The 24,328-nt window shown below is 49.7% G+C and overlaps 9 protein-coding genes across 9 annotated transcripts; 5 read left to right on the top strand and 4 right to left on the bottom strand.

The window, feature by feature from the left end:
- Positions 1-1,483: 1,483 nt before the first annotated feature.
- Positions 1,484-3,140, top strand: K441DRAFT_642086 (uncharacterized protein; the record flags this gene model as incomplete). Its single annotated transcript, XM_067646678.1, has 5 exons — positions 1,484-1,619; positions 1,675-1,955; positions 2,005-2,304; positions 2,359-2,511; positions 2,571-3,140. The coding sequence occupies 5 exons, from the start codon at positions 1,484-1,486 to the stop codon at positions 2,766-2,768; spliced, it is 1,068 nt and encodes a 355-aa protein (XP_067500658.1). The 3' UTR covers positions 2,769-3,140.
- A 143-nt stretch (positions 3,141-3,283) lies between these two features.
- K441DRAFT_665171 (potassium transport protein TRK1/TRK2) lies at positions 3,284-7,030 on the top strand. The gene is made up of 8 exons (XM_067649458.1): positions 3,284-3,692; positions 3,761-3,788; positions 3,860-3,980; positions 4,034-4,067; positions 4,131-5,187; positions 5,240-5,351; positions 5,398-5,734; positions 5,792-7,030. The coding sequence occupies exons 1-8, from the start codon at positions 3,621-3,623 to the stop codon at positions 6,590-6,592; spliced, it is 2,562 nt and encodes an 853-aa protein (XP_067500657.1). The 5' UTR covers positions 3,284-3,620; the 3' UTR covers positions 6,593-7,030.
- A 330-nt stretch (positions 7,031-7,360) lies between these two features.
- Positions 7,361-8,997, bottom strand: K441DRAFT_665170 (uncharacterized protein). Its single transcript, XM_067649457.1, has 3 exons — positions 8,751-8,997; positions 8,262-8,702; positions 7,361-8,168 (listed from the first exon to the last, which is right to left on the bottom strand). Exons 1-3 carry the CDS (start codon positions 8,848-8,850, stop codon positions 7,480-7,482), a joined length of 1,230 nt encoding a protein of 409 aa, XP_067500656.1. The 5' UTR covers positions 8,851-8,997; the 3' UTR covers positions 7,361-7,479.
- A 159-nt stretch (positions 8,998-9,156) lies between these two features.
- Positions 9,157-10,239, top strand: K441DRAFT_665169 (uncharacterized protein; the record flags this gene model as incomplete). Its single annotated transcript, XM_067649456.1, has 2 exons — positions 9,157-9,174; positions 9,228-10,239. The coding sequence occupies 2 exons, from the start codon at positions 9,160-9,162 to the stop codon at positions 10,074-10,076; spliced, it is 864 nt and encodes a 287-aa protein (XP_067500655.1). The 3' UTR covers positions 10,077-10,239.
- On the bottom strand, positions 10,013-11,262 carry K441DRAFT_665168 (ribosomal protein L1). Its single transcript, XM_067649455.1, has 3 exons — positions 10,936-11,262; positions 10,315-10,879; positions 10,013-10,264 (listed from the first exon to the last, which is right to left on the bottom strand). The coding sequence occupies exons 1-3, from the start codon at positions 11,193-11,195 to the stop codon at positions 10,172-10,174; spliced, it is 918 nt and encodes a 305-aa protein (XP_067500654.1). The 5' UTR covers positions 11,196-11,262; the 3' UTR covers positions 10,013-10,171.
- A 171-nt stretch (positions 11,263-11,433) lies between these two features.
- K441DRAFT_642072 (uncharacterized protein) lies at positions 11,434-14,951 on the top strand. The gene is made up of 3 exons (XM_067646677.1): positions 11,434-11,924; positions 11,975-14,679; positions 14,732-14,951. Exons 1-3 carry the CDS (start codon positions 11,500-11,502, stop codon positions 14,776-14,778), a joined length of 3,177 nt encoding a protein of 1,058 aa, XP_067500653.1. The 5' UTR covers positions 11,434-11,499; the 3' UTR covers positions 14,779-14,951.
- A 933-nt stretch (positions 14,952-15,884) lies between these two features.
- Positions 15,885-18,210, bottom strand: K441DRAFT_665166 (uncharacterized protein). Its single transcript, XM_067649454.1, has 2 exons — positions 16,435-18,210; positions 15,885-16,383 (listed from the first exon to the last, which is right to left on the bottom strand). Exons 1-2 carry the CDS (start codon positions 17,852-17,854, stop codon positions 16,106-16,108), a joined length of 1,698 nt encoding a protein of 565 aa, XP_067500652.1. The 5' UTR covers positions 17,855-18,210; the 3' UTR covers positions 15,885-16,105.
- Positions 18,211-18,898: 688 nt separating this feature from the next.
- K441DRAFT_689079 (uncharacterized protein) lies at positions 18,899-21,918 on the bottom strand (the record flags this gene model as incomplete). The annotated part of the gene is made up of 2 exons (XM_067652261.1): positions 18,899-20,773; positions 20,830-21,918. 2 exons carry the CDS (start codon positions 21,916-21,918, stop codon positions 18,899-18,901), a joined length of 2,964 nt encoding a protein of 987 aa, XP_067500651.1.
- A 170-nt stretch (positions 21,919-22,088) lies between these two features.
- Positions 22,089-23,730, top strand: K441DRAFT_707388 (glycosyltransferase family 25 protein). The gene is made up of 5 exons (XM_067653720.1): positions 22,089-22,353; positions 22,424-22,632; positions 22,724-23,117; positions 23,159-23,290; positions 23,360-23,730. Exons 1-5 carry the CDS (start codon positions 22,183-22,185, stop codon positions 23,513-23,515), a joined length of 1,062 nt encoding a protein of 353 aa, XP_067500650.1. The 5' UTR covers positions 22,089-22,182; the 3' UTR covers positions 23,516-23,730.
- The last annotated feature ends 598 nt before the right edge of the window (positions 23,731-24,328 follow it).

Raw genomic sequence — 24,328 nt, 5'->3', positions numbered from 1 at the left:
CTTGTCCATGAATATCATTATTAAGAGTTCACCGGTTGGACTACGCTCACTGCCTCACCGGTCAAGCCACTAAGCTCGCATGCTTTCACTTTCCGTGTTCTGTGCATTTTCAGCCTAAACGATGTTTCTCCCCAACCTTCCAACGTCACTTGACCGCGGCACCCGTAAAAAAATGGCGCAACTCCTCAACTTATCGCAGAATTGTCTTAAAGGGCAACATGGCGCAGCTTGTGCGAAACGTTATTGGTGAAAGCCAGTCTGGATATGTGAAGGAAAAAGCCTTGCAGCAGTGGTTGAAGCAGGCGTGGCCTAACATGGATATTCCAGTCCAGGTATGTATCCCTCCGCTATGATTCAACGTGAAATGCCTGGACATGGCAATGAAGCAGCGTGGTAATCACAAACTTAGCTCATAGTCGACCGATGGACTTTTGACGCCCCTAGGGAACTCACTGAGGTAGATAAATTCCGATAGCCGTACGCTCGTGCTGAAATCTAACTTATTGCAGGAAGAAGTGAAGTAAATGTTGAAGTTACCAGTTTACGGATCAATTGTGACTCTCTCTGCAGTGAAATTCAAGACCTCTCCAAAAGGATGAACGGCGGCGATGACTAGCATTGGTGGGTTTGGACAACAAGCGGAAGCGACCGTCGAGACTCTTCGGGATGCTAAGATCAAAGTTTCGTAGAATTTGAGCGACAAGCATCTACCACGCAAACGATGCTATGTTTCTCAATTCAACGGCACGTTTACCGTACAGTCAGCCGGTTCATGTAAATAATAGCTTCACACGTGAGATACGGGGTCCATTAAAAAGCCTTGGGTTACTTACCGTTTTGCCTGAGCCGATTTTGTAATGCGCTGCTCGGGAAAAGGCGCCTGGGGCGGAGCAGGCTGGAGCCTCATCGCAAAAGTAGTATTTCAAGTTCCTGCCAAACGGCGGGAGCTTCACTGATATCGTCTCAGTGCCTTTTTAGGACAAACATACCAAAAACCATCATAATAGTATATCAGTAAGCCATGAATGGAGCCTCCGGAGAATATCCAATTACCGTGCAAAGAGAGCAAAGCTGGAATGAGCTTTTCAAGGCATCTCAAGACTATCATATCTTCCCAATTAATCCCCAACCCTATATAACTCATATCCAACGGACTGGCTCAAACATTCTTTCGACTTCGTTAGAATCAGGAACAGCGGTGGTCATTGATGTCTCAGGCAATGCCATTTCTATGTTATGGGTAGAGTGACATTACGCTGATAACTCGTAGGTGAGCGGCACCAAGGCCAAAAAGTCGTCTTCAAGAGGTTGTCTGAGGGTGGGAAAATTGAACATCTTCTCTTTTCTAAACCATCACCTAAAAGAAGATTCATGTAAGGGCTTGTTATAATTTCACACAACAGGAAGCTGACAGAGCTGACTACTGAGAAGTTTGATATGTTCTCTAGATTCGATAAGTTCAATCGGATTGACTGACAAAGTAATGCGTCAGCTACTTACTTATTACCATGTGCATCCTCGATTTCTGGATATTTTGTTCGCTTTTGGTAGTAAACCGCGGAATGCTGAAGCTGGATTAGGATGCATGACTGTAGCTGGGGTGTTGGGTGGGATATATGGTGCGTAAGTGGTCTTACTTATTGTTTCCGGAACCTGACTGTCCACCGGGTTCAGAAATGCAATATGTCTTGAGCTATGTTGAAGAGGTTCGCCGGCATGGTTCAATCAAGTGGACAATGAGACAAATTGGAGTATATCATCGCTATTCATCCGCCGAGGACAAAAGCCTCTGGATCCTTCTCTTCAATCGGCCAAATTCTGTGGTTCAAAAACGCTTGGAGACCATGATCGAAAATTGTTCAGGCTTTCGTCACATACACTTGACAATCCTATCGGCTTACTTTGAGAATTGGCGTTGGTACCTGAATGATCTTGGTAACGATTTGGAGACCATTGTGAGTAAAATCTTCCAAATCTAGCGCCTTCATTATTGATCCATCTCAGGTTGATATAGCTCTGACGCTGGACTTTACAAAGCCCGAGCACTATACTCATGGTTCGGCCCTCCTATCCAAGTTGCAGCATTTGCAAGACAAGGTGTTGCAAGTATCAGCAAGGTTAAAAGCCACAAAAACCACCCTATCCACCTTGAAGGAAGTCAATGACTCAAGTTTTGCTCCAGCATCCGACAAGCAAGACGTGGAGAGTTTTGGTGGCGAAATCAAGATTTATGAGACGCAAGTGACTGGGCATCTTGTTAGCCTTGAACTACTGCAGAAAAGGTCCCAAGAAACATTGAAAATGGTAAGTCGGCTTCATAATTGGGGTTTTACCAACTTCTCAATCATCGGGTTACAGCTGGGAGTCGCATTGAGTCTTCGAATTCAAGCAACGGCATTAGGGATAAATAACAACATGTTGAGCCTGACACAGGATGCTGTGGATGACAGTGCAACAGTTCGTGTAGTCACGGTTGTCACCCTAGTATATCTTCCTGCTAGCTTCGTGGCGGTGAGAAGTGCTCTCAAATTTAACTCCGCAGCTGAGCGACGAATCTAAACGTGTAATAGTCACTTCTTGGTACCAACCTTTTCGTTTTTCAGACGATACAGGGATCCGGCTTCCAAGTATCTGCGCAGTTCTGGATCTTCATCGTTATCACAATACCCTTAACAATACTCACGGTAGGAGGGTGGTGCCTCTATACAAACAATCGAAGAAATCTGAAGCGCAAGAGAAGCAGACTCGAGGCGAAGGATCTCGTATAGTCATTTCGAGTTACGCAAAGGCCGTTGAGCTGAAAATACAGGAGACGATATATTATGTACGTTGTGGTCCTTGGTGGAGACAGTTCGCAATCCCGGTGTGTGCTGACCATTCTGTGAAGTGAAGTTCATGCATCATCCACATGATGCTATCAAAAAATCTCACCCTAAGCAGCAAAAATGAGGCGGAGCGCTTGGGGTTTCTTGGGGAGGAGGCCAAGAGAGTGGAGGCCAGGAGAGAGGAGGCCAAGAGGGAGTATGCCGTAGAATTAGCTTGGCGAAGAATGTTTTCGCACCAGTCAAGAAACAGGAAATGATTCGCAGGACCAAATACGCGTAGGACGAAACACTTATTTCGTTTTCGGTGAAGAGGTGACGAGTGGGTTTGAAACTTGACGTGACGTGTGCCCGGGGGAAAGCCCAAATTTTTGTAAGGGGCTTGGCACATTCCCTGGGGTCGACCTTAACGCATAACGCCGCTTTCGCTGTTCGTACTTTTCCTTTTCCTACTGACCCAAGCTGCCGCCACCCTCACTTGATGCCCAATTGACTTCTCTATACATTCGCATTCTCATCAGAATTGTACTATGTCCTTCCGCCAGATCCGGTCCACCCTCTACCTGCGAGCTTCCGACGCTGTTCGTTAATATGCTGGCCATGACAACTTAGTAAATTCATACCTAAGCCAGCTTTCAGCTACTTGCATGAGCAGAACATAACCTACCACAATCACCCCAAGCTCGATTCATAACCCCGACACTCGATAAGACTCGTCGTGGTCGCGACTTTCTCGCCTTATTGCTACCACCCACCGGATCTCCCTGACAACGTCAGTCAACCTCGCAGCAAGTCACAATGTTCGGGCCATGGTTGATCGCCTTCGGGTGGATCAAGGGACACTTTCCAAAACGAATGTCCTCTCTGAAGCTTCACCATGGTTGATCGCCTTCGGGTGGATCAAGGGACACTTTCCAAAACGAATGTCCTCTCTGAAGCTTCACTTCAATTTCATTATCATACATTGTGAGCAGTAGCTTTTTTCTTGACGCCAGCTAAAGACTGCTTTGCTTACTTTGGAATTTCGCATCCAACAGATTTATATATACTCGGTTGGGCCATCATTGGTTCTATTCTCATGTATCCGGCCGGCGGCATGGCCTACATAGATGCTCTATATTTCGCAAGTGGCGCTGCCACTCAGAGTGGGCTGAATCCGTAAGCGCTCATAGAGGAGTGAACAAACTGGAACTCTCCTAATGGATACCTAGGATTGATATCAATAAAATCTATACGTACCAGCAAGTATGGCCTTAGCACAATATCCACTTTCCCTGCAGAGCAAGGATTAACTCAACCACTTCGCAGGTGGTCATATTTTTCATGGCCTGTGTCTGCAATCCGATCTTTATTAATACATTTGTTGTCTTTGTTCGACTTTATTGGTTTGAAAAGCGCTTTCAGAATGTCGTACGTGAAGCTCGAAATCTCCGACGCACCCGGTCTCGATCACGGACAAGAAGCGAAGGAAAAACAGATCGAGATATTGAAAGAGAGGAGCGTGGGGTTGGGGGTCGTGAAATCAGGGTTTTACGCGGTGTGGATGGCCAAGCTCAGGGCGAAAAGATTGAGGACGCAATATCTGATTTCAAGGACACCAAGGAGAAAGATACGAAGGATGAGGATACCAACGGAGAAACTTTGAGCCATACAAAAGGGGAGACTGTAGGATCTCCGCAAGAGGCATCACCTGGCTCCCCAGATTCTATAGAGTCAGAAGTAGCCTCTCCTTTTCACAGAGACATTGTATTTGCGGATGAGGTTAAGCCACATCATTCGCGGCGACTCTCAAACCTGGAGCGCATACCGGAGCAACTTCCTAAGGAACAGCACATTGGGTTTGTCGAAAATCAACGAAACCCAAAAGACAAGGCCGCACTACGCATTCCAGGGCCTAGAGATTTCGATCGTGGTGATGTACCCCAAAGAGTTGAGGATGAAGATGAGGGAGGACCGTTGAACAAGAAAGTCACCAAGGACTACGGATATGGACGAGAGAAACCGAAAGCCTCTGATACGGGTGTGCCTGTAGAACTGAATTCGGATGATTACCCTCTCAAGCGAATCATCACCATTGATGAACCAGACCGTCCAACAACGGGTCTTTCAGCATTTAGTTTCGGTAGGCGCAGCAAAGCAACTGATCAGGAAAAGGAATCGATGCATCTTCGCCAGCGGCCCCGCTCAAGAACCTTGGGCAGTATTATATCGTCGCGAACTGAGGAGCGGGATCCCATGCCGTACTTGAGTTGGACCCCTACTGTCGGTAGGAATTCTGCCTTCATAGACCTGACAGAAGAACAAAGAGAGGAATTGGGAGGTATTGAGTATCGCGCCTTAAAGACTTTAGCCGTTATTCTTGTTTGTAAGGCTATAAGATCTCCCTTCCTAACCCTTGTGTTGACCACTATAATTAGGTTATTTTGTTGGGCTTCATCTTCTCGGGATGTTGTGCTTACTTCCGTGGATCGTCAGAGAGCAGCAGTATGCCGAAATGTTAAAATCAGTGGGAGTCAGCACTGTATGGTGGTGCGTTTCCCATAACAGCGTACTTGCACTTTGCTGATGGAAATAGGGGATTTTTTACTCCGGCTTCGATGTTCAATGATCTAGGTTTTACACTTAATCCTGACTCAATGATATCCTTTCAGACTGCAGTTTTTCCTCTTTTACTAGGGGTTTTCCTTATCATTGCTGGCAATACCGGCTTTCCCTGTTTACTACGCCTCGTCATCTGGGTCGCCGAGAAGCTTGTTCCCGAGGGCAGCGGTGTCTGGGAAGAGTTGCGATTCTTGCTTGACCACCCTAGAAGATGCTTTACGCTTCTGTTTCCAAGCAACGCGAACTGGTGGCTCTTTTGGGTTCTTGTCCTTCTCAACGGAATTGATCTGATTTTCTTCATTATTCTCGACGTAAGTCTCCATCAAAGCGCATTATGCCTTTCGATAGTAATTCTAATTTTTACCCAGCTCAACGACTCAACTGTTACCTCTCTCAAGCCAGGCATTCGTTTCCTTGATGGCCTTTTCCAGGCCGCCTCCACGCGTACCGCCGGCTTTTCAGTCGTAAGTATTGCTGCTCTTCATCCTGCAATTCAGGTATCATATCTCATTATGATGTACATTTCCGTCTATCCCATTGCTATCAGCATGCGCCAAACGAACGTCTATGAAGAGAAGTCACTTGGCGTATGGGGTTCAGAAGATGATGATAAGCCTAGCAGCTATCTTGGTGCTCACTTGCGTCGCCAACTGTCGTTTGACTTGTGGTTCGTCTTCTTGGGGTTCTTCCTCATCGCTATTATCGAAGGAAACCGCCTGGAAAATAGAAACGACTACGCCTTCACGCTGTTTTCCGTCCTCTTTGAAATTGTCTCTGCGTACGGGACAGTGGGTCTTAGCCTTGGCTACCCAGGCATCAACGCCTCCTTCTCTGCAGAGTTCAAAGTGCTATCTAAACTCATCATGATATCGATGCAGATCCGTGGCCGCCACCGTGGTCTCCCATACGCACTTGATCGCGCCATCTTGCTTCCGAGTGAGAGCCTGCATCGCAGGGAAGATGAAGATGCGATGAAGAGGGCTAGGAGAGGTTCCCACGCTAGCGAACTTCCGGACAGGGAAGCCCTGATGAGGACAAACACGGCAAGAAGAGGCAGTAATGCGACACAGACAGGTGGTGGCAGAGACAGAGGTCCAGGACTTACCAAACTATTGAGTGGGGTTTTGAGCGCCGGGCCGACGCTACACAGGGAGAAGAAGGCGGCTTGATAGCCTTCCGACCCTTCGTATTTTTGAACGCCAAAAAAAACCGCCCACATGCCAGTGCAGCAAAAGCAGCTCGAGATGTAAAGAACAGATGGTGTCGTAGTGCTCGTAATGAATATGGATAAAAGTGAAGTAGAATAAGAAAATGAGGAAGGCCGAGGTGAGGCTCTTCAGAGGCAGAAAAAGAAAAAGAAAAAGAACAAGAGGGAAGGGGGTAAATTTGTTGGAGCTTGGATGGATGGAATAGATATCTGTGTCTGGGCAGTTGACAGGCTCTTCTCTGTCCTGCTTTCCTTTTTCATGTAGATACGGCTCGGTACATATAGCATACCGGTGTATACTCTTTCACTCTCCAAAACCATTCTTTAGGGGAATGAGTTCACTGGACCACTTTTGGGGTGAAATAGTCAATAATTTTTAGGCCCCCTTCGGATGGAGCCGAACTCTTAATTTGATTTAGAAGTAAGCTTGGTCAATCGGAAGACGGCTTTATCACAAGTCAAGCAGAAGACGTTCGGTTGAGGGTGTTCCTAGACCTGGCGACTCACTCTTGAAATGCCTGTAGGAGCCAACACCCTTTACACTTCTGTCCGTTGGCCTGTGAGTGGTGAGGCTATTCAGCATCTTCCGGTGTTGGGTTAACTGAGATAAATATGTTGGGGAAATCCTGAACCTGACATACACACAGTTAGATTTACCAACTTGGTATTCTACTAATTATATATGATGATATTCTATATAGCGTCATTTCGAATCTGTCTATAGATTCCACCCCCACATGATCCCTGGCTCTCATCTTCTCTATAGCGAAGAACCCTGCACGCGCAACTCCCCCAAATCCGCGACCTAAACACCGCATTCCCGCACTCCTAAAAAAACCAAAGCGGCCCCTACATCTTCGCCTCGCCCCCCAAAAATCCCCCCACAACCGCACTCATCAACTGATACGCGATGGCCGTCTTCGGCGGCACCCTCAACCCGCCCTCCTTATACTCAGGCCCAGCCGCCTCCCCCAACCCGCTCGTGCCCACCCGCAACGCCTCCCGCACCTCCTCAACCCCAAACCACCGCGCGTCCTCCAGCTCGGCATCATGGCCCAGGTTGATCTCCTCCCCGCCCGGCACCGCCTGCCCGATAGCCCCGATCATCAGGTTCGCTGGGTACGGCCACGGCTGCGTAGAATGGATGACGACGCGGCCGACTTGGATCCCGGACTCCTCCCACACCTCGCGCCGCACGGCCTCCTCGACGCTTTCGGCGGGCTCGAGGAAGCCCGCGAGCGTGCTGTACCAGAACGCGGGCCACCGCTTCTGGCGGCCCAGCAGCAGCTTCGTGCCGCACGACGAGACGACGGCCATGATGACGGTTGGGTCGGTGCGCGGGAAGGAGACGTTCGAGATTCCCGTGCGGGTTGCGCAGGGGGGTCTGGATGGGGGCCAGAGCGCGGGCGCGAGGTCGATGGGTGGGCAGGCTCGCTTGAAGCCGGCGTTTATGGAGAGGGTTGGTTGCCCGCAGGTGGCGCAGAAGGGGTTGCGTGCGTTCCAGTCGAGGAGGTGGCGCGAGGTGGCGTAGATGGCGGCTGTGGAAGGAAGTGAGTGAGTTAGGGATATTTACGTAGGGTAGGGAGGGAGGAAAAGGGCAGAAGGAAGGAAGGGAAACAAGGGGTAAGTACCTTCATGTGCGGGGAGGGAGAGGTGCATCCGGCCTTTGGAGAAGGAGAGGCCGTCGGATTCCATTCTCGATATTAGGCTCTCCGCGGCGGAGGCGATGGGTTCTTTTGGCGTGATGTCTAGCGCGAAGAACGGCGCGCCTTTGTAGTGGTTTTTGTATTCGAAGCCCTCCCTGTCCCGGTCGTCGAGGCCAAGGAAGATCAGTTGCGGTGTATAGGTCGTGGAATTATACCTTTTGATAAGCTCTTCCTCAGACTCCCAGTACGGATCATCCTCGATGATTGGTTGGACATCTTTGTACGAGGCATATGCCAGCTGCGTAGGGGATTTAACCAAGGGTTCTAGGTTCTTGAAGAGCAGAAATGAAGTGGACGGGTGCTTCAGGGCTAGCGAGAGGAAAAGATGGTCTGTTCGAAGGAATGATACTCTATTTAATGGTGACCCTAGAGATTTGTTAGGTGCATATTTGAATAGATTTGGGTTGTATGCACCAGAGAAGTAATTCGCAACCTCCTTGCCAAATTTACGGCTCAACATCGAGTCCAATTCCGCGTGAACGGGCTCCGGAAGATCGGGCTGAGGCGCAGACATTACAGCGATACAAAAAGACAGAAGATAGAGAGGAAGTAGAGGTATTGTATTAAGAAATGAAAGGAAAGTGAGGAGGAGGGGGAGGAAGAAAGAAAAGAAGAAGACCAGAGTAATTAATTGATTTCTTACACGGAAAGCTAGTGAGTTCCCCACAGAGGGGCCTGCACCTTATTACCAATGCAAGTCAGTCCCCTCCAGTGAGTCACCTCGGCTCCGATCATTAAACCTTATCGATACCATACCCCTGTCAAGCTTGTTTGAACCCTTCACCAAAAGCCCAAACATCCATATATCACCCTCTCCTCCGCCATGAGTCGATTCTACGTACGTTGTCCACGTATATACTGCAGACGCTATACTGACCGCTCTTTTTCTAGTTCGGGGGTTCATCGTCCGCCTCCGACGCCTCCGATTCCGACTCCGAATCTCTCCCTTACCCAACCCCCCTCCAGCGCTCCGATTTCCTCACTGCCGACTTCTCTCCCTCCGCCTACCTTAGCTCTTTGCACAATCGCCACCAGACTCTCGAAGATCTCAGATCTGAGTTGCGTGCGCGGAGTCAGCTGCTCACGAAAGAGCTACTGGATCTCGTCAATTCCAATTACCAGGATTTCCTCAGCTTAGGGAGTAGTTTAAAAGGTGGTGATGAGAAGGTTGAGGAGGTGCGGGTGGGCTTATTAGGCTTCCAGAAGGAGGTTGAGGGTGTTAGGAAGAGCGTTTTGGGGAAGGAAGAGGAGGTTCAGAAGTTAGTGGATGAAAGGGTGGACGTCAGAAAACAAATTGCTTTCGGTAGGCAATTGCTAGATGTCGAAGCTAGACTGTCCGTGCTTGAAGAACGGCTTATGGTGGAGTCTGCGGGGAAATCTGAGGCCGCTTCGAATGGTGATGCTGTCGATATATCCGACAGTGAAGAGACGAGTGATGAGGATGAAGATGAGACTAGACAGTTCATGTCGATATCCAAATTGCGGAAGCATGTCCACCAGTATCTCCTCATTAGGAAATTATCAGAGGGAATCGGCACAGACCATCCCTTTCTGGTTGCGCAGGAACCAAGATTGATCAAGCTTCGGAACACGTTATTATTGGATCTTAGCACGGCGATCAAGCAGGCGAAAGGAGCCGGCGCAGCTGGGCTGGATCGGACTATGAAGATTATGGGCATTTATCGTCACATGGACGAGGCTACCGAAGCCGTAAAAGTTTTGAAATCGCTGCGAAATTGACGCATTTATGGGAATCAAGATGCGATGCAAGCATAGCGAAGGCGTTGGAAAGATATCCATGGTGTTACAGTGCCTGTACAATAAGTTTACATATTCTATCGTGCCGATAAGTCTTCTAGTAGTACCGAATCCGGACTCCTGAACTCGCCATTCAAACTAAACCCTGGGGAATTTGTCGAGCTCAACACCTACTGCTGAATTAGATTGTGGTGCCGGCAGCGGGAAATTAAAAACCTACTACTTCGTGAATCTCCTTCGAAATACGATCGCTCAATTGTGCGATATCCTTCTTCACATTCTCCATAACTACGCGAATGTTGCTCTGCATCTCCGTTGGTGTAAATCCCAACTGTCCCACTGCCATCCGTATCACACCCAACCTCTCCCTATACTCGCTCCCACCAACCATATCCTTGACCGTCAAAGCAACATCCTTCACAACAGTACCCAATTTTGCACTGGGCATCAATCCCCGCGGACCTAGTATTCTTCCCAGCCCGGCTTTGTTAAGCTTCTGCAGCGAGTCGACGTGGCATATGCACCTATCGAAGTCGATCTTCCCCTCCTTGATTGAAGCGAACACCTCATCTTCTCCTACAACCGCTGCACCAGCCTCCTTCGCCGCCTCCGCAGCCTTCGAGCTCGGAGGGCAGATGGCACAGATCCGCAAGTCCGTCTTGACAGGATGGGGGAGCCGTAAGCGATTCCGCACCGCAGGTCCGTTCTTCAGCGTGCGTAATTTAATGTGCATTTCGTACTTCGACGAGGTGGGCGCCCGACCGACTTCGAAGGCGCGGATGTACCTGAACGGGTGATCCAATTAGTTCCGCACACACCCTCCCAGATGGCGAACACATACTGCATCGCATCACATAGTGAAAACTGCTCCGCATCCCGCATATCATACTGAATGAACGTCGACCTTGCCTTCTTCTTCTTCTGCGTGCCCGACTGGTCTTTTCTCTTGTACTTTGCGGCGTTGGCGCTGGTGCCCGTAGCCGCGCATCTGAACTGCTGGGAGGGGAGGGAGATTGCTTGCGGCAGTCGAGCTTGCGGCCGGAGAAATGATGCGAAGGTGGATTTGCTTAATTGAGTAATGCTTGTCTTTGTGGAGGCCATGGCGATTTTTCTGGCGGATCGCCGAGAGCCCTGAAGGAGTTGAAGGTTTCGGAGGTGAGAGACGGGCCCGTGCAAGCCTGTCACGGGACGAACGAGTGAAAGGAATGTGGTGCCAAGCGTTGGTTCCTGACCTATCTAGGGGCTCGGCTGTAGTACCAAGAATACACTGCATACAAAATTGGGAAATCACGTGAAAAGAACCACACACTTCTCTTTGTCTTGTCACGTAGCAGTCCAAGCCCCACATGCCTGCGAGTGTCGTAGCCTCTCCCAAATCTGATATGCAAAGACTATCAGCTCCCGAATGGATCCATTTACAGCCATCAGCCTCGCATCGTCTATAGTCCAGTTCGTGGACTTCAGCACTAAACTCATCTGTGGCGCTCGCGAGATCTATTATTCTACGACTGGCACAACTGAGGAAAATGCGAGTTTGGAGCTCGTTGTTACGGAGATGAAGGCCTGGTCTTCAAAACTACAATACTATGGTCCTTCCGCTCAGAGTGAAGAAGAGAAGGCCATTCATAGTCTTGCAGCGGAATGCCAAAAGTTGTCGGATAAGATCCTGGAGCTCATTGAAAAAACGAAGCCAAAGAATCAGAAATCTAAAACTCAAGTTATTTTTGCGGCAATGATAGGCAAGCTACACGAAGATGATAAACTTCAACTACAGAAACGGCTGAACGAGTGCGGAAACCAGCTAAATATGCGGCTTGCAGCTCTGGACAGGTTCATACCCCAAACTTGCGTCACTAAATACATATTAACAATAGTGATAGATCGAAAATAAAAGACCATCTTAGGATCATAGCTGAGTCAGCGAAATCCAACTCAGCCGAGCTAATCTCACTGCAAAAAAAGGTTGAGGAGTTTCAATGCGGAGTCAATATCAAGTCCGCCAGCCCAGATGTTCAAGAGTTATTGCGAAGCTTCCTAGGTGGCCCTCATCGAATAATTGCGGAACATCATATTTTGCAAGCCCTGGCATTTGAGAAAATGCGCTCTAGGTTCGATAATGTTAACGAAGCCCATTACAAAACTTTTCGATGGATTTTCGAGGATCTGTCTTATGCTAAAGTTAATGATCACCAAAGCGGAGTTTCATTTGTCAACTGGCTAAGTAATGGAAGTGGTATTTTCCACATTGCTGGGAAACTTGGGTCTGGAAAGTCTACATTAATGAAATACCTATGCGAGCACGACCGCACAATGGAGCTTTTGAACGAGTGGGCGGGGACGAATAAGAAGCTAGTGTTTGCCCAATTTTTCCTTTGGAGAGCTGGTGAGGAGAATCAAAAATCCCTGAGTGGCTTACGTCGGTCTCTCTTGTATGACACTCTTGAGCAATGTCCCGACCTGATACCCTCCGTGTTTCCAAAACAATGGCAAAAGATGACCTCTTTAGACGGTCGACTTCCAGCCAAGCTAAACCTGTCAAAACAAGAGATCTTCCAAGCGTTTGAGCAACTTGTCCGGAATCGACAGGTGTATAAGAACCACCGGGTGTGCTTTTTCATCGACGGCCTGGACGAATACGAAGAAACATGCTCTGAAGACTATAGTGATATGGTTAACCAGCTCGTCAGTTGGACTGAGTCTGCTCTCCCGGACGTGAAGCTCTGCGTCTCCAGTAGAGAATACGAAGTCTTTCGCAAAGCTTTCGGTGAAGATAAGAGGCTCAGGGTTCAGGATCTCACTAGAGAAGACATTAGAAATTTCGTAAGAGAAAGATTGAAGGGCTTCCAAATATTAAAAGACAATGAAACCAGCGTCGAAAACAGTGAAAGCCTGGTGGAAGAAATTGTCAATAGAGCCGATGGTATTTTTCTATGGGTCGCTTTAGTTCTAAAGTCACTAAGAGAAGGAATATACTATGACAACCGGCTTTCTAGTCTTTTACAAAGACTCAAAGATATGCCTCAGGGCATGGAACCTCTCTTTAGGTATCTCCTTGAGTCGATCAATCCAACGGACCGTAGGACAGCGTATCGAACGCTCGCCGTTGTGACGAAGCTAAGAGAATACGAATGTCCTGATATGTCCTTATTCAGATATACTTTTCTAGAGGATTACGAGAAGAACGCCAATTTCGCCATGGATGCAGGTTTTAAAGATTCTGACACTGGTCAGGCCGAAATCTCTTCCCGTACAGAATGGGCACCGGCGAGGCTCAATGGCCAATTGAAAGGCCTTCTTGAATTCCGACATGACAGCAAATCATGGAGCCAGCATTTTTGTCCTCAGTCAATAACTTTCGCCCATCGCTCGATTTTCGATTTTGTCACGGGGAAAGCAATTCTGGGAGTCATGGAAGGCTATTGCAAGAACTTCGACATTGTTGAGGCCGTGTGTCAATCACTTCTCGCTGAATTTAAATTTTGCGGACAAAGCTCAGAAAGTCTCAAATTTTTGACCCTTGAAATTCTAGAGATTCTTCGCCTTCGAAAAGCAAGCAAAAAGGATGTGGCTCCATTCCGCTTCCTGGAGATTCTTCATTCCGCTTGCCTTCATATCCAACAAAAGAGTCAGAATGACCTCAGAGGGTCGCGTTTATCATTTCATCCCACGAGTGTTAATTTCTATCGCAGCGAGGTTGTGTCTGTCTTCCACATGGCGGCGAATCTGGGTTATATAGACTATGTCTCGTGGAAGATTACCCAAGATCTTACCTTGGTCAGCGACACGGTTCAGTTTGCCAGACTTTTCGGTGCTATTAATTCTGGAAATGTGAAGAAAGACGATTTCGCAGGAACCGAATTTCTACTTTCATGCTTGAGAAGCGGCACGCCTCTAAACACGCATGTAAATATTCCCCAGAGGCAGCCATTTGAAGTCCCTAGAGAGAGCATCTGGGTACAAACCTTCGCCCATGCGGTATGCTTGCTGCCTGGTTACCAACCGGGAGAAAAGCGGCTTTACGGAGAACTACTGGAGATGTTCTTGAAAGCCAATGCCGATCTGGGTTTAAGAGTCCAGGCTAGTAGTAGTGCCAGTGGTGAGGTGGAATTCAGATTTGGTGGGGTTCCGAATAGAGCATGGGTCCTTACCAGGGCTGCCGGCAAAACAACATGGGAGTATATCATGGAAGAGGGCCAGGGAGCAGGAGTCACACTCTACGAGCTAGTCGATTTCTGGCGTCTTGAAAATGCTGAGACATTAAAGAAGCTAATTAATTGTAAAATCGCCCCAAAGCTGGAGACATTAGACTGGGCGATATTGGACCCAGAGACAGCAGATTTTGGTATAGCGGATTTATTTGCATTGGGCTCAGAGCGGGAGCTCCAAAGAAAAGGTCAACCCCTCAAAATAGAACCACACATGGGCCCTGATAAGATTGGACCTTCAGAGCCTTCTTCCGACGCCGTTCCTAAACTACAGCCAGAGGAGTACGCTGGACCGCAAGTCAAAGCAGACAATAGCCAAAACAACCCCAGACGAGTAGTTAACTTGAGCATACAAAGTCCACCGATTATATTTGCCTTTGGTGAGTTTATTATTCGACGTTTTAGACCCGCAATTTTCTAAGTCCCCGCTAGGTATATTCTCTGCTCTGATCCTCATGCGTTTGTGGCAGCTGTTTTAAGACTACCTAGAATTGGTATTCAAGGCCGGGACTATAAGCAAATTAACTTACACATAAAACTTATCGCTGCCAGGCATTTTATATTTTGTAAATATATAATATAACCACTTTATGTAATTAATACTGCACTAAGTTTTATTCATTCTACCACCTCTTTAGATACCTTCGCCGCTTGTAGGACAAATTGCGGAATAATATTACTTCGTATATGCAGCTTAGGGATTGTTCGGTTGCAAAACCGTCAGATTGAATATGAACTGAAAGTCCGGCAGAAAGAACGCGTTCCTTCCCGATTTAACACGCGTCTGTGGCTCTACGGGTTGCACGGACGTGTGCAAATATGAAGCCTCCATATTGAACTGGAATCTGTAACAGGACCTTCGAGCTCCATATTGAAATGACGCCAAGAGCTCTATTTCAGAAGCTGTATACGGTAAAGTTGCCAATATTTTAGCGTGCTATTCTGGCGTTTTGCGAGCGGTGAGAGGAACATCAAATTTTTGAGGCTGTGCAGACAAAATCACTCCGAATCAACACATTATGAAATGGAATCTGAGGCCTCCATATTGCAACCGAACGACCCCTTAGCTACAAGGTAACGTACCTAGGGTCTGTCTATTAGGAACTTCTATTCGTATATTACAGATCCAGTCCATGGCAGCCAGACACCATCCATGACGTAATATAGTGGAAGTTGATATAGGAAACGCGCAAGCCTGCATTGCACAAAAGCCTAGAAGAATTTTATTTCCGTATCATCCCCTTCCCCTGGGGCATTTCATCATACTGTTATCGATAAGGGCTGGCCAATAGAATCAAAAGTACGAGTATGGTCACAGAGCCTTAATCCTATTGATTCTATTGGCCAGCCCTTATCGATAACAGTATGACGAACGGGAAGGGATAAGTAACTAGCCAACCTGCCCAACGAATACTTACAGCTACTGTATAGTGTTACGAGCAATTAAAGATCGGTAATCTCCGTGTTGTTGATCTTCTAAGCAGCTGACTTGACATCATACGATCAACAAGTATTGCTGTGCATTATCTCATAAATCAGACCCCTGGGGAGAAATCCCGCTACGGCGTGACGCTAAGGATCTAGTGCTACACTTATAGACTCCCATAAAGTCCTAAGCTAATTAAATTACTATACCCTAATCCTATAAAGTCCTATAAAGTCCTAGGCTAATTATATTATACTAAGACATATTTTCCCCTAAAGTCTATATACCCTTACTAATTAATATTGCAAGTTGAATCCCAGCAGGTCCTCCTGAACTAGCTCAGAGTCAAATTAAATCGGGCGAATCGGGCGCTAAGCAAATCAATTCCAGAACGACCCCTTCGGAAGGCTTGAAAGATTTGTCGACATGCCTGTATACTCAGCGTCCAGAACTATAACTCCGTCCTGACTTACGCTCGGGCGAAGCATCTTATCTTTAAAGGACCCAAGCCTCCACTTCGACGGATGCCTCTGTATCATCCGTTTTTGCTTATCGGCTATTTTGTATATTTGCGCGAGATGGTCTTGATATCCTTCATCCGTAGGATCGTGGCGGTAGACCGCAAGGGTCTTCGATAGATACTTTAATATAGTATCCGCTATTACCAAGCTTAGATAAAATGAGTTGGAGAATATACGTAGAATCATACCATCATTATCGCCAGAAAAAATCCACCGGCCGAATGTTTCTCCAATAATCTGGCGAGCATAATTGGTATATTCACTCCCATGAAATTGCTCGGCATGCTGATCTATAAGTGTACAGAGGACGGTTATTCCGTGTATTATATCTTTGCCTTCGGGCTCGCCCTCGCTAACTCGCGGCAAAGACCTTGTCCCTGGCGGCGGCCTAGCCCCTAGTGGCTGCCTAATCCTTGACGGTGGCCTGTTTCCTGACGATAGTCTCGTCCTTGAAGGTGGCTTGTTCCCTGACGGCACCCTCGTTCCTGAATATGGCTTGCTCCCTGACGGCGGCTTCGTCCTTGAAGGTGGCTTGGTCTCTGACGGCGGCCTGGTCCCTGACAACAACTGTCTGTTTCGTGCCTGTGGCCGAGAGATTGGTGCTTGCTCGGGGGCGAGGTCGCTGGCTACCCTTTCTTTCTTTGTCGGCATCTTGAAACTCAATATCTTTTTGAGATCTTGCACCATTCCTTCAAAGGCACGCGTAGGCGAGAAAGGTACTGTCGGAGCCTGTGCAACAGCGTACCAGCTGGAATTGCCAACTTCATGCACACATATTGGCAATGGTTGTGCGGATATATTGGGTATCTCGGCTAGGCTTATCGCTGAGAAGACTGGAGTTGCCGTTTTCCTGCGGGTCGAACGGGTCTGGGGATGAGTTTTGGGCCGGGAATGTTTGAACCCTGGATAACCACGGGAATCGGCTGACACGCCGTCAACGGTGAAGCCCATCTCCGTGGTATTTCTGTTTGCCACTATTGCAGGACGGATGATACCATTATCGGCATTATCATCCGCACTGTTGTTGGTGAGCGTTTCCATGTTCGAAGTGCCGGATGAAAGAGTACGGGCTCTTTTGCAGCGACTAAATCGCCTACATAGATCATCGTCACTGCCCAGCAATTGTTCTATAATGCTATGAAGACTCGCCACGGTTTGGTGTGTCTCGACGATTGACGTCGATTGCATGATGGAGAGCATGAGATTGAGTGAACTCTTGTAGATCTCTAGCCGCTGCACAATAGTCTTGATACTGGCTTCCTTTACGGACCATTTGACGCGATCGAAGACGCTAATCCCTGATAATCCGATTTTTAGGCTGTCGATAATTGCCTCAAGTTCGGAATACGTGGTTAGACATCCAGTAAGGGTTGCGAGGAGATAGTCTAGCCGAATGTATTTTTGACGCTCCGCAGGGACCTTGATAGCTCCATTCACAAAATCTCCAATCTGTCGAAGTGCCGTAGAGATATCAGTCATCCCCATCAATGTGTCTGTTGCTAAGGCCGGCGCATCTGCAATAGTAGTCACCTTCGAAAGTAGGGAAACGATCTTGCCGCCGGCTCCAAGAAGGGCGATCACTGAGGCTGCGACAGAGAGTGGGTCCATCTCAGACTTCGCTCATTAGTAAAACAGTCCACGGTGCGTTAATGCCTGCTTTTTTCTAGTGGGAATTTGAATGTAAAAATCCTTGCTGATCCCATGAGTAATGACGGTTCTTATGAGTTGTTCTCCGAGCCCCGCGACAATGCCACCTCAATCTCATTCGCCAGCCTTGCATGAAGAAGAGAGCTCGTGAAAGAATCCTGCCGCGCCCTAGAGGGCCACGTCAAGGATTTTCTTTAAGCGACCTAGCTTCATAGAAGTCAATTGCAGAATTTCCTTCATGTACGCTACAGGCCCCTTTTTACACATACAATTGGCTCCAGCAATTACGAGGCAAAAACAGGATAAGATACGGCTGCAGAGTTGCAACTGATTGGACTTAAAGCTGTAAAAGCCATAGAAAGATGATTCCGTTACGAGCATAGCCTTTTGCACGCCAAAAAAGCTCTATGTCTACGTAAGCAAACCACTTGAGCATTGGACTTCTGGAAGGTAATGCCAAACCCTAGTACTAGAACGCGGGTATCGCGTCGCATCGCCAGCTTGCTGGTATGTATCTTGAAGAAAGAACTGGGTAACATATATGGGAGGAAACCAAAACACGAGGGTCGTGACCATCCCGCCAAAGGCCATATGAGAACAGACGAAAAAAGCCTTGCTGCCAGCTCAGCGCGGGCATGACGAGAAGCGAGAAAGCACCGCCCCCAAGCAGGGGGAGGAGATAAGAAATATGCTCACCGGAAAGTAAGATGACTGCCCCCCCTCCATACCGTGCAGAACACATGAAATGCCCAGAAACAAATGAAAGGCGCAATTCAATGCAGAGCGAGTAAGAAAACCGACTGATTAAATGGGATATCCCCAAGGCATTATTACAACGCCGATTTAGCCGTACCACCAGAGACCATTATCACCCCAGAGTCGGCCCACCTTTCCGTATCCAATTCCAGTGCTGGGTGCCGACTTCATATCCTGTCCACATTCTATGGGCCAATACGCGCCTCTTCATAACATTCATCTTCGTCACAGACATATCAGCCTCAAGCGTTATAGGCCCTCTCCAACGGCAAGCTCCATACTCCTCCTCCTCTCTCTATCGATGATCGGGCCCGCAGGTCCCTGCACTCTCTCCACTCCCGCAAGCAGACTCCCGGGTACGAATCTGCTCCGATCACCTACATCCAGCATCGGACCCTTCGCTTTCGACCCATCCATGACGCCATGCCCGACCGGGACGCTGCCCTGGCTGAACCCAGTATTTGCAAGCAAACCACGCCCGGTGAAAGCGTCCGTTTCGTCTTCGGGGACGTTGGTGTGGTTGTTCACCGCATAGGCCGCGAGGTTATTCGTAGGCATTCCGCCCTTGAGAGAACGCGTGCGTTCGTGGCCGGCTACGCCGTACGTGCCATATGATTGGTTGCCTGCGGTTGTGGGTCGCGCACGCCAGTCGGTTGAGGGAGGGATCTTGATGGCTTCCTCGGGAGTTGTGGCGTTGGAGATCAGAGGCTCACCGCTGAGGGCGTCGGGTACGAACCCTTTGCCTTTTCGAGCGTGCTGTGGCGGTTCGCGGTATTGAGGCGTCAGATCAACGAGCGGTTTCGGCTTATTGCGGGTTGAAGTACCCCGGTGTAACTCATTGGACTCACGACCACGTGTACTGCGGACGGATACTTTGCGGCCCAGGCCACCTGATTCAATCGAGGCATGGGTAATGTACGTAGTGTTCATATTGTTGAGGAGGGAAGGACCATCTGTAAAAGGGCCAGTTATTTTGGCTACTTGCTCGCGCTCTTGTTGAGCACGTTGGCGTTGGGAGTAGTTACGGCCGAGGAGGCCAGTAGGGGCGAAGGCGTCTTCTGCGCCAGATTGTGAGGATGTACTCTGGGTTAGGGAGTTGAGGCGGTTGGAGCTGCGTCCGGTGCTATCTTTAGTGGAGTGGCTTGGGTTCCATGAAACCGGAGGTGGACCTTTCACTCGCGTGGACATTTTGCGGCTGTGCATCGTCCTGGTATCTAACCCTGCGAAGGTATCGTCTGCGAAGGATGGTTCAGGGACAGCATCTTGATTAGCGGGTTTGTTGAATTGGTTGAGGTCTAGTAGTGGCTTGAAAGACCCTAATTGGTAATGCGAATCCACGGAAATGCTTCTTCCATGAAGTGACGAGCTGTTTCCTAGTGCTTTACTTCCAGCAACCTCCCGAGTTCCCAAGAATGCACGGGGAGGAGATGTGTCGGCTGGCTTTGATTTTTTCTGACCTTCGCCCATGACGTTTACGAGATACCAACTCCGCCACCCTTGAACAGCTTTGTAGAATTTAGTTCCAGTCTGTTTGTCGCCAATGGCGAAAAAATGAACAAAACTTGTCTCATTCTCGAACATAGATGATTTTTGCTGACTCTTAATTGCGAAACAGATCTTTTTCGGAGGCTTAACCGACTTCGCAATCTTTCGAGGAGTAGGGGAGTAGATGTCAAAATCAGACAAATGGCAAACGTTGATAGAATCTTTCGCTGTCTCGTTCTTTGCGAGCACCATCTGCCCATCGGGGCGGAGGGAAACGAACCGCTTCGCCCATTTACCGGGCTTCTGGGAGTAGTAGATGTAGCAGGACATCCCTTCAGGCCTTGACTCGGGTACTTGCGAGGCGCTCAACTCATCGTCAACACCGCCAGAGGCCGAATCGACGAGTACAAGGATGTTCTGTCTGTCGTCGTCCCAAGAATTCATCACATCTCTCACATGCTCATAGTGCCGAAGCGGTCTCTGCACGCCAACTTTACTAAAAGATTCTAGTAAAACCGAAGCTTTTGCATCAATGGGCTCGGATAAGCACGTAGAAGCGGAGCGGATGAGATCTAAAGGAGTTGTTGTGGGAGTGACAGGAAGGAGAATAGAAGATCTGTTGCGTTCGACCAAAACACGCTATGCGTCCATTAGAGCTGCATACACTTTTGATTTGATCACGGGGCAAGACTTACTCGGTCTCCAGCATTGACAGCAGATATTGGGGCATCAATTCCCGGAACAACACCTCCACCTCCAGGCTTAATACTTGCAGGAGGTCCATTACCTCCGAGAAGCGCGTTGCTTACAGGGGGTCCATTACCGTTGCTGACCTGTCTCGGTTTGGAAATGTTGGCAGGATTGTTTGGCGACTTGGGGGATTCATCTTCCTTTCGTCTTTTCAAGAAGCTAAACTTGGTTCCCTGTTTTGACGATGAGTGTGGATTGGGCGATGGCTCCGGTGGAGTCTTCAGTCTCGACCCATTCGGCTCTTCTTTCAGCTGCGGCGGTTTGCGCAATTTTCGTGAGGACTCGTGGTGCTCCCTCTCCCCCTGCTCCTTCGCCTTCGATCGCCTCTCCCGCCGCTCTGCCACTTCTGCCTCTTTCTGCAAACGCGCGCGGTCGGCCTGTTCAGCTTCCTTCTGAGCCCTAGCACGCTCAGCTTCCTCGGCCTCTCTGTCCAACCTCTCCCGTTCTGCCTGCTCAGCTTCGAATTTTGCCTGCTTCTCTGCCCTCAATTTTGCTTGCATCCATCTCTGACGCTCTGCTTCTTCTTGAATTAACTGCCTAGCTTCATCGCGAGCTGCCGGCGGTGGCTCCCTCCCCCCCTGTTTCACCGATGGCACCGGGTCTGCAGGCGCTCTGGACGACGGAGGCGACTTGGTAGGACTTTGCGACCCGCTGCCATTGTGCGATGTGCGTGGGCGCGGGGCCGCAGCGGTGCTCGCAGCTCGCATGTGCGGAGTCGATGTCGCGTGCGTAGGGCTGGGGCGGTTTAGGGGTAGTTGGGGCAGCTTTTCAACTCCAGCCTGTCGCAGCGCACCCGCCGGAGGCAGCGGCGGTGGTTTCTGTGCATTCGCGCCCGAAGCCGTCGGCCGCTGGCGGTGGTATCGCGACATGCTCCTGCTGACCTGCTGGTCCTTCTGGGACCCGAGCGGAGAGGGCATAGCTGAGGGTAGTGGTGTTTGCGCACTGGACTGCAGCTCCAGCTCCTGAGCTCGTCGCACCGAACGGTAGCGCGAGAACTTGTGGGAGTCCAGCGCAGGCACAGTGTCGGCAGCCATTGTTTTGGGGAGTGAATTCCGGGGATATTTGTTTTCGCGTTCCTGTGGTGTTCAGGAATGTCTAGGAAGGGAATTGGGCGTCGCGGTGGGATGGATATGCAGAGTCCACATATGCAGCACACAGGGCACATCGGGGGGCGGCTAGATCGCCCTTAGGGGGGAAGGCTAACGGCAGCTAAGCTCTTGGGATACGAGGCTGAATAGTGACAAACCAACCCCAACACCACTGCCCTCGCCTTAGAGGCGCTGAGGCGCTGAGGCGCTATGTTTCCTCTCTTCCTCCACCACCTCATAATGGACCGTTCCTCAAGGTGCTTGTTACTGTTACTCGCGCTGTGTATAGCTCCTATCATCTACTTTTTCTCCAATGGAGGCTGGAACTCTTCGAGTCCCCGCAAGTCAAGGGGTCTTCCGCCTGCAAATGCCACTCTGGGAGTATATCTCACCTTTTTACAATTGCATACTGCACGAAATTGGATATGTTGAGCTCACACAGTATCTACAGTTTGGAGCCGTCGTTGCTGTGTCTCATGCCACCTCTCCCCGCCGAAGTGCCCTTGTCTTTGCCGCCAACATGACGAGCATCGATCTCACCATCCCGGATCAACCAGTATGGACCGACGCTGATCTCGAGGCCTTCCACTCCCCCAAGGGTTCTCGAATAAAGAAAGGCTCAGCACTGGCCTGGATGGGGCATCTAAGCGCTCTAAAATGGTACTACGACACCCTCACTCCACCTCCTCGCATCCCCACGAACCCAAGCCACCACATGTCCTCAAAAAGCTAACACGCTGCCGTCACCCAGGTTCCTCTCCACGGACCTCGAAACCGCCATAATCCTCGAAGATGACGTCGACTGGGACATCCACCTCCGCACCTCCCAAGTCCCGCTCGCCGCCGCCGCCATGCAACAGCTCCTCACCACACACCCGCCAACGAAGACGCCCGCCCGCCGCGGCGCCCGCTCCACCTACTGGGGCCCGCTGGACTGGGAGCTGCTATTCCTGGGCCACTGCGGCGACATCTTCCCGGAGTCGCAGCTGCAAGAATCGGCGTTCCTCGCCTACGCCGACGACTCGCTGATGCCGGCGGCGCGCCTGCACACCAAGACGGCGGCGTTCCTGCGCCGGCTCGGCATGCCTGAGCACGTGCGGCTCGCGCACCGCAGCCACTGGCCGCTGTGCACGTTCGCGTACGGCGTGACGCGCGCCTCGGCCCGCCGCATCCTCGACGAGTACAGCAACGAGGCGACGGCGGCTGCCAGGCCTTCGATGTGCGGGTTCTGGAGGCGTGTCGCGACCACGACTGGCGCTGCTACACAGTCAATCCCGAGCTGTTCCACCATATCGAGGCGCCGAGCGAGATCACGAATGTGGATGAGAACGAGGTGGCGGTGGCGGAGGGGGCAGGTATTGATGCCTAGGGCAGGCTGTAGAGGTAGACTTTGAAGGGCACGCCGAATATTGCGTGTGGGGTGAGGCATCCGGGGTTTTACACCGAGGATGCGGGCACGTTGGCGTGGCTAAAGGCGGTGGTAGGCGAGCAGGGGGTGTGTCTGGTGGACCAGATGGAGGAGGATATGAGTCGATGGCCGTAAGCGGTCGGGTGGTTGGTGGTGAAGGATGTGGGAATTCGACACGGTAGTCACGACTTTATGACAATGTTTATGATTTGGAGCGGGTATATACGGGATAGACATGAGCATATGTGGGTTTTTGGTTCATTTTGCGCGGCATAGCAAAGGAGTTCTTCGGGTTAAGCTTCTGAGACTCCCTGGAGAAGGGCATGGCTGGCAAAGAATAGTTACCGCAGACTTTCAAGATTAACTCTCCAGTTCAGAGCATACTTGTGTAGTGTCTCCGTGCATGGATGAGTGCTGCTGGAGAACTTGCTCGCTACCAAAGGACCGGTTGCAATCACCGTAAGCGTATAAAGGAGCGTGTGCAGGAGAGTTCAAGTGTTGCTGGAGAGCTTGCTGGTTAGCAAATGATCGGTCGCAGGTATCGCATTCGAACACCCGCAAGCGGTACTACCCTTTCTTGCAGTACAGTCGCTTGTAAAACCGGCTTCCCCCTAAAGTGCGCTCCTGAAATTTATTCCGCACTTCGAACGACTGTCTTGGCGCTAAACCTAAGGTGGTCAAACGTTCTGCTCAAAGGCGTTTTCTGAAACGCAAACACCTTCTCTAAAGTATTAACCGGTCGAAGACATCAATTTTCGAAAAGTTTCCGCTTATATGATGAGAATATTGAGACTTTGTACCGATACCGAGCTACGCTACAGTGGTAGAAATTCGATTTCTGCCTTTCCGCATTCAATGTTGAATCAATGCAATAGTACTGTTTCCCCTGCTCGCTTGTTCGCCCGAAAGTGCTTACACGATTCGCACGTTGAGTGGTGCTGAAGGAGC

Source organism: Cenococcum geophilum (assembly GCF_001692895.1).
Source record: "Cenococcum geophilum 1.58 unplaced genomic scaffold K441scaffold_41, whole genome shotgun sequence".
Lineage (NCBI taxonomy): Eukaryota > Fungi > Ascomycota > Dothideomycetes > Gloniales > Gloniaceae > Cenococcum > Cenococcum geophilum.
This window is presented reverse-complemented; position numbering and strand designations above follow the sequence as displayed.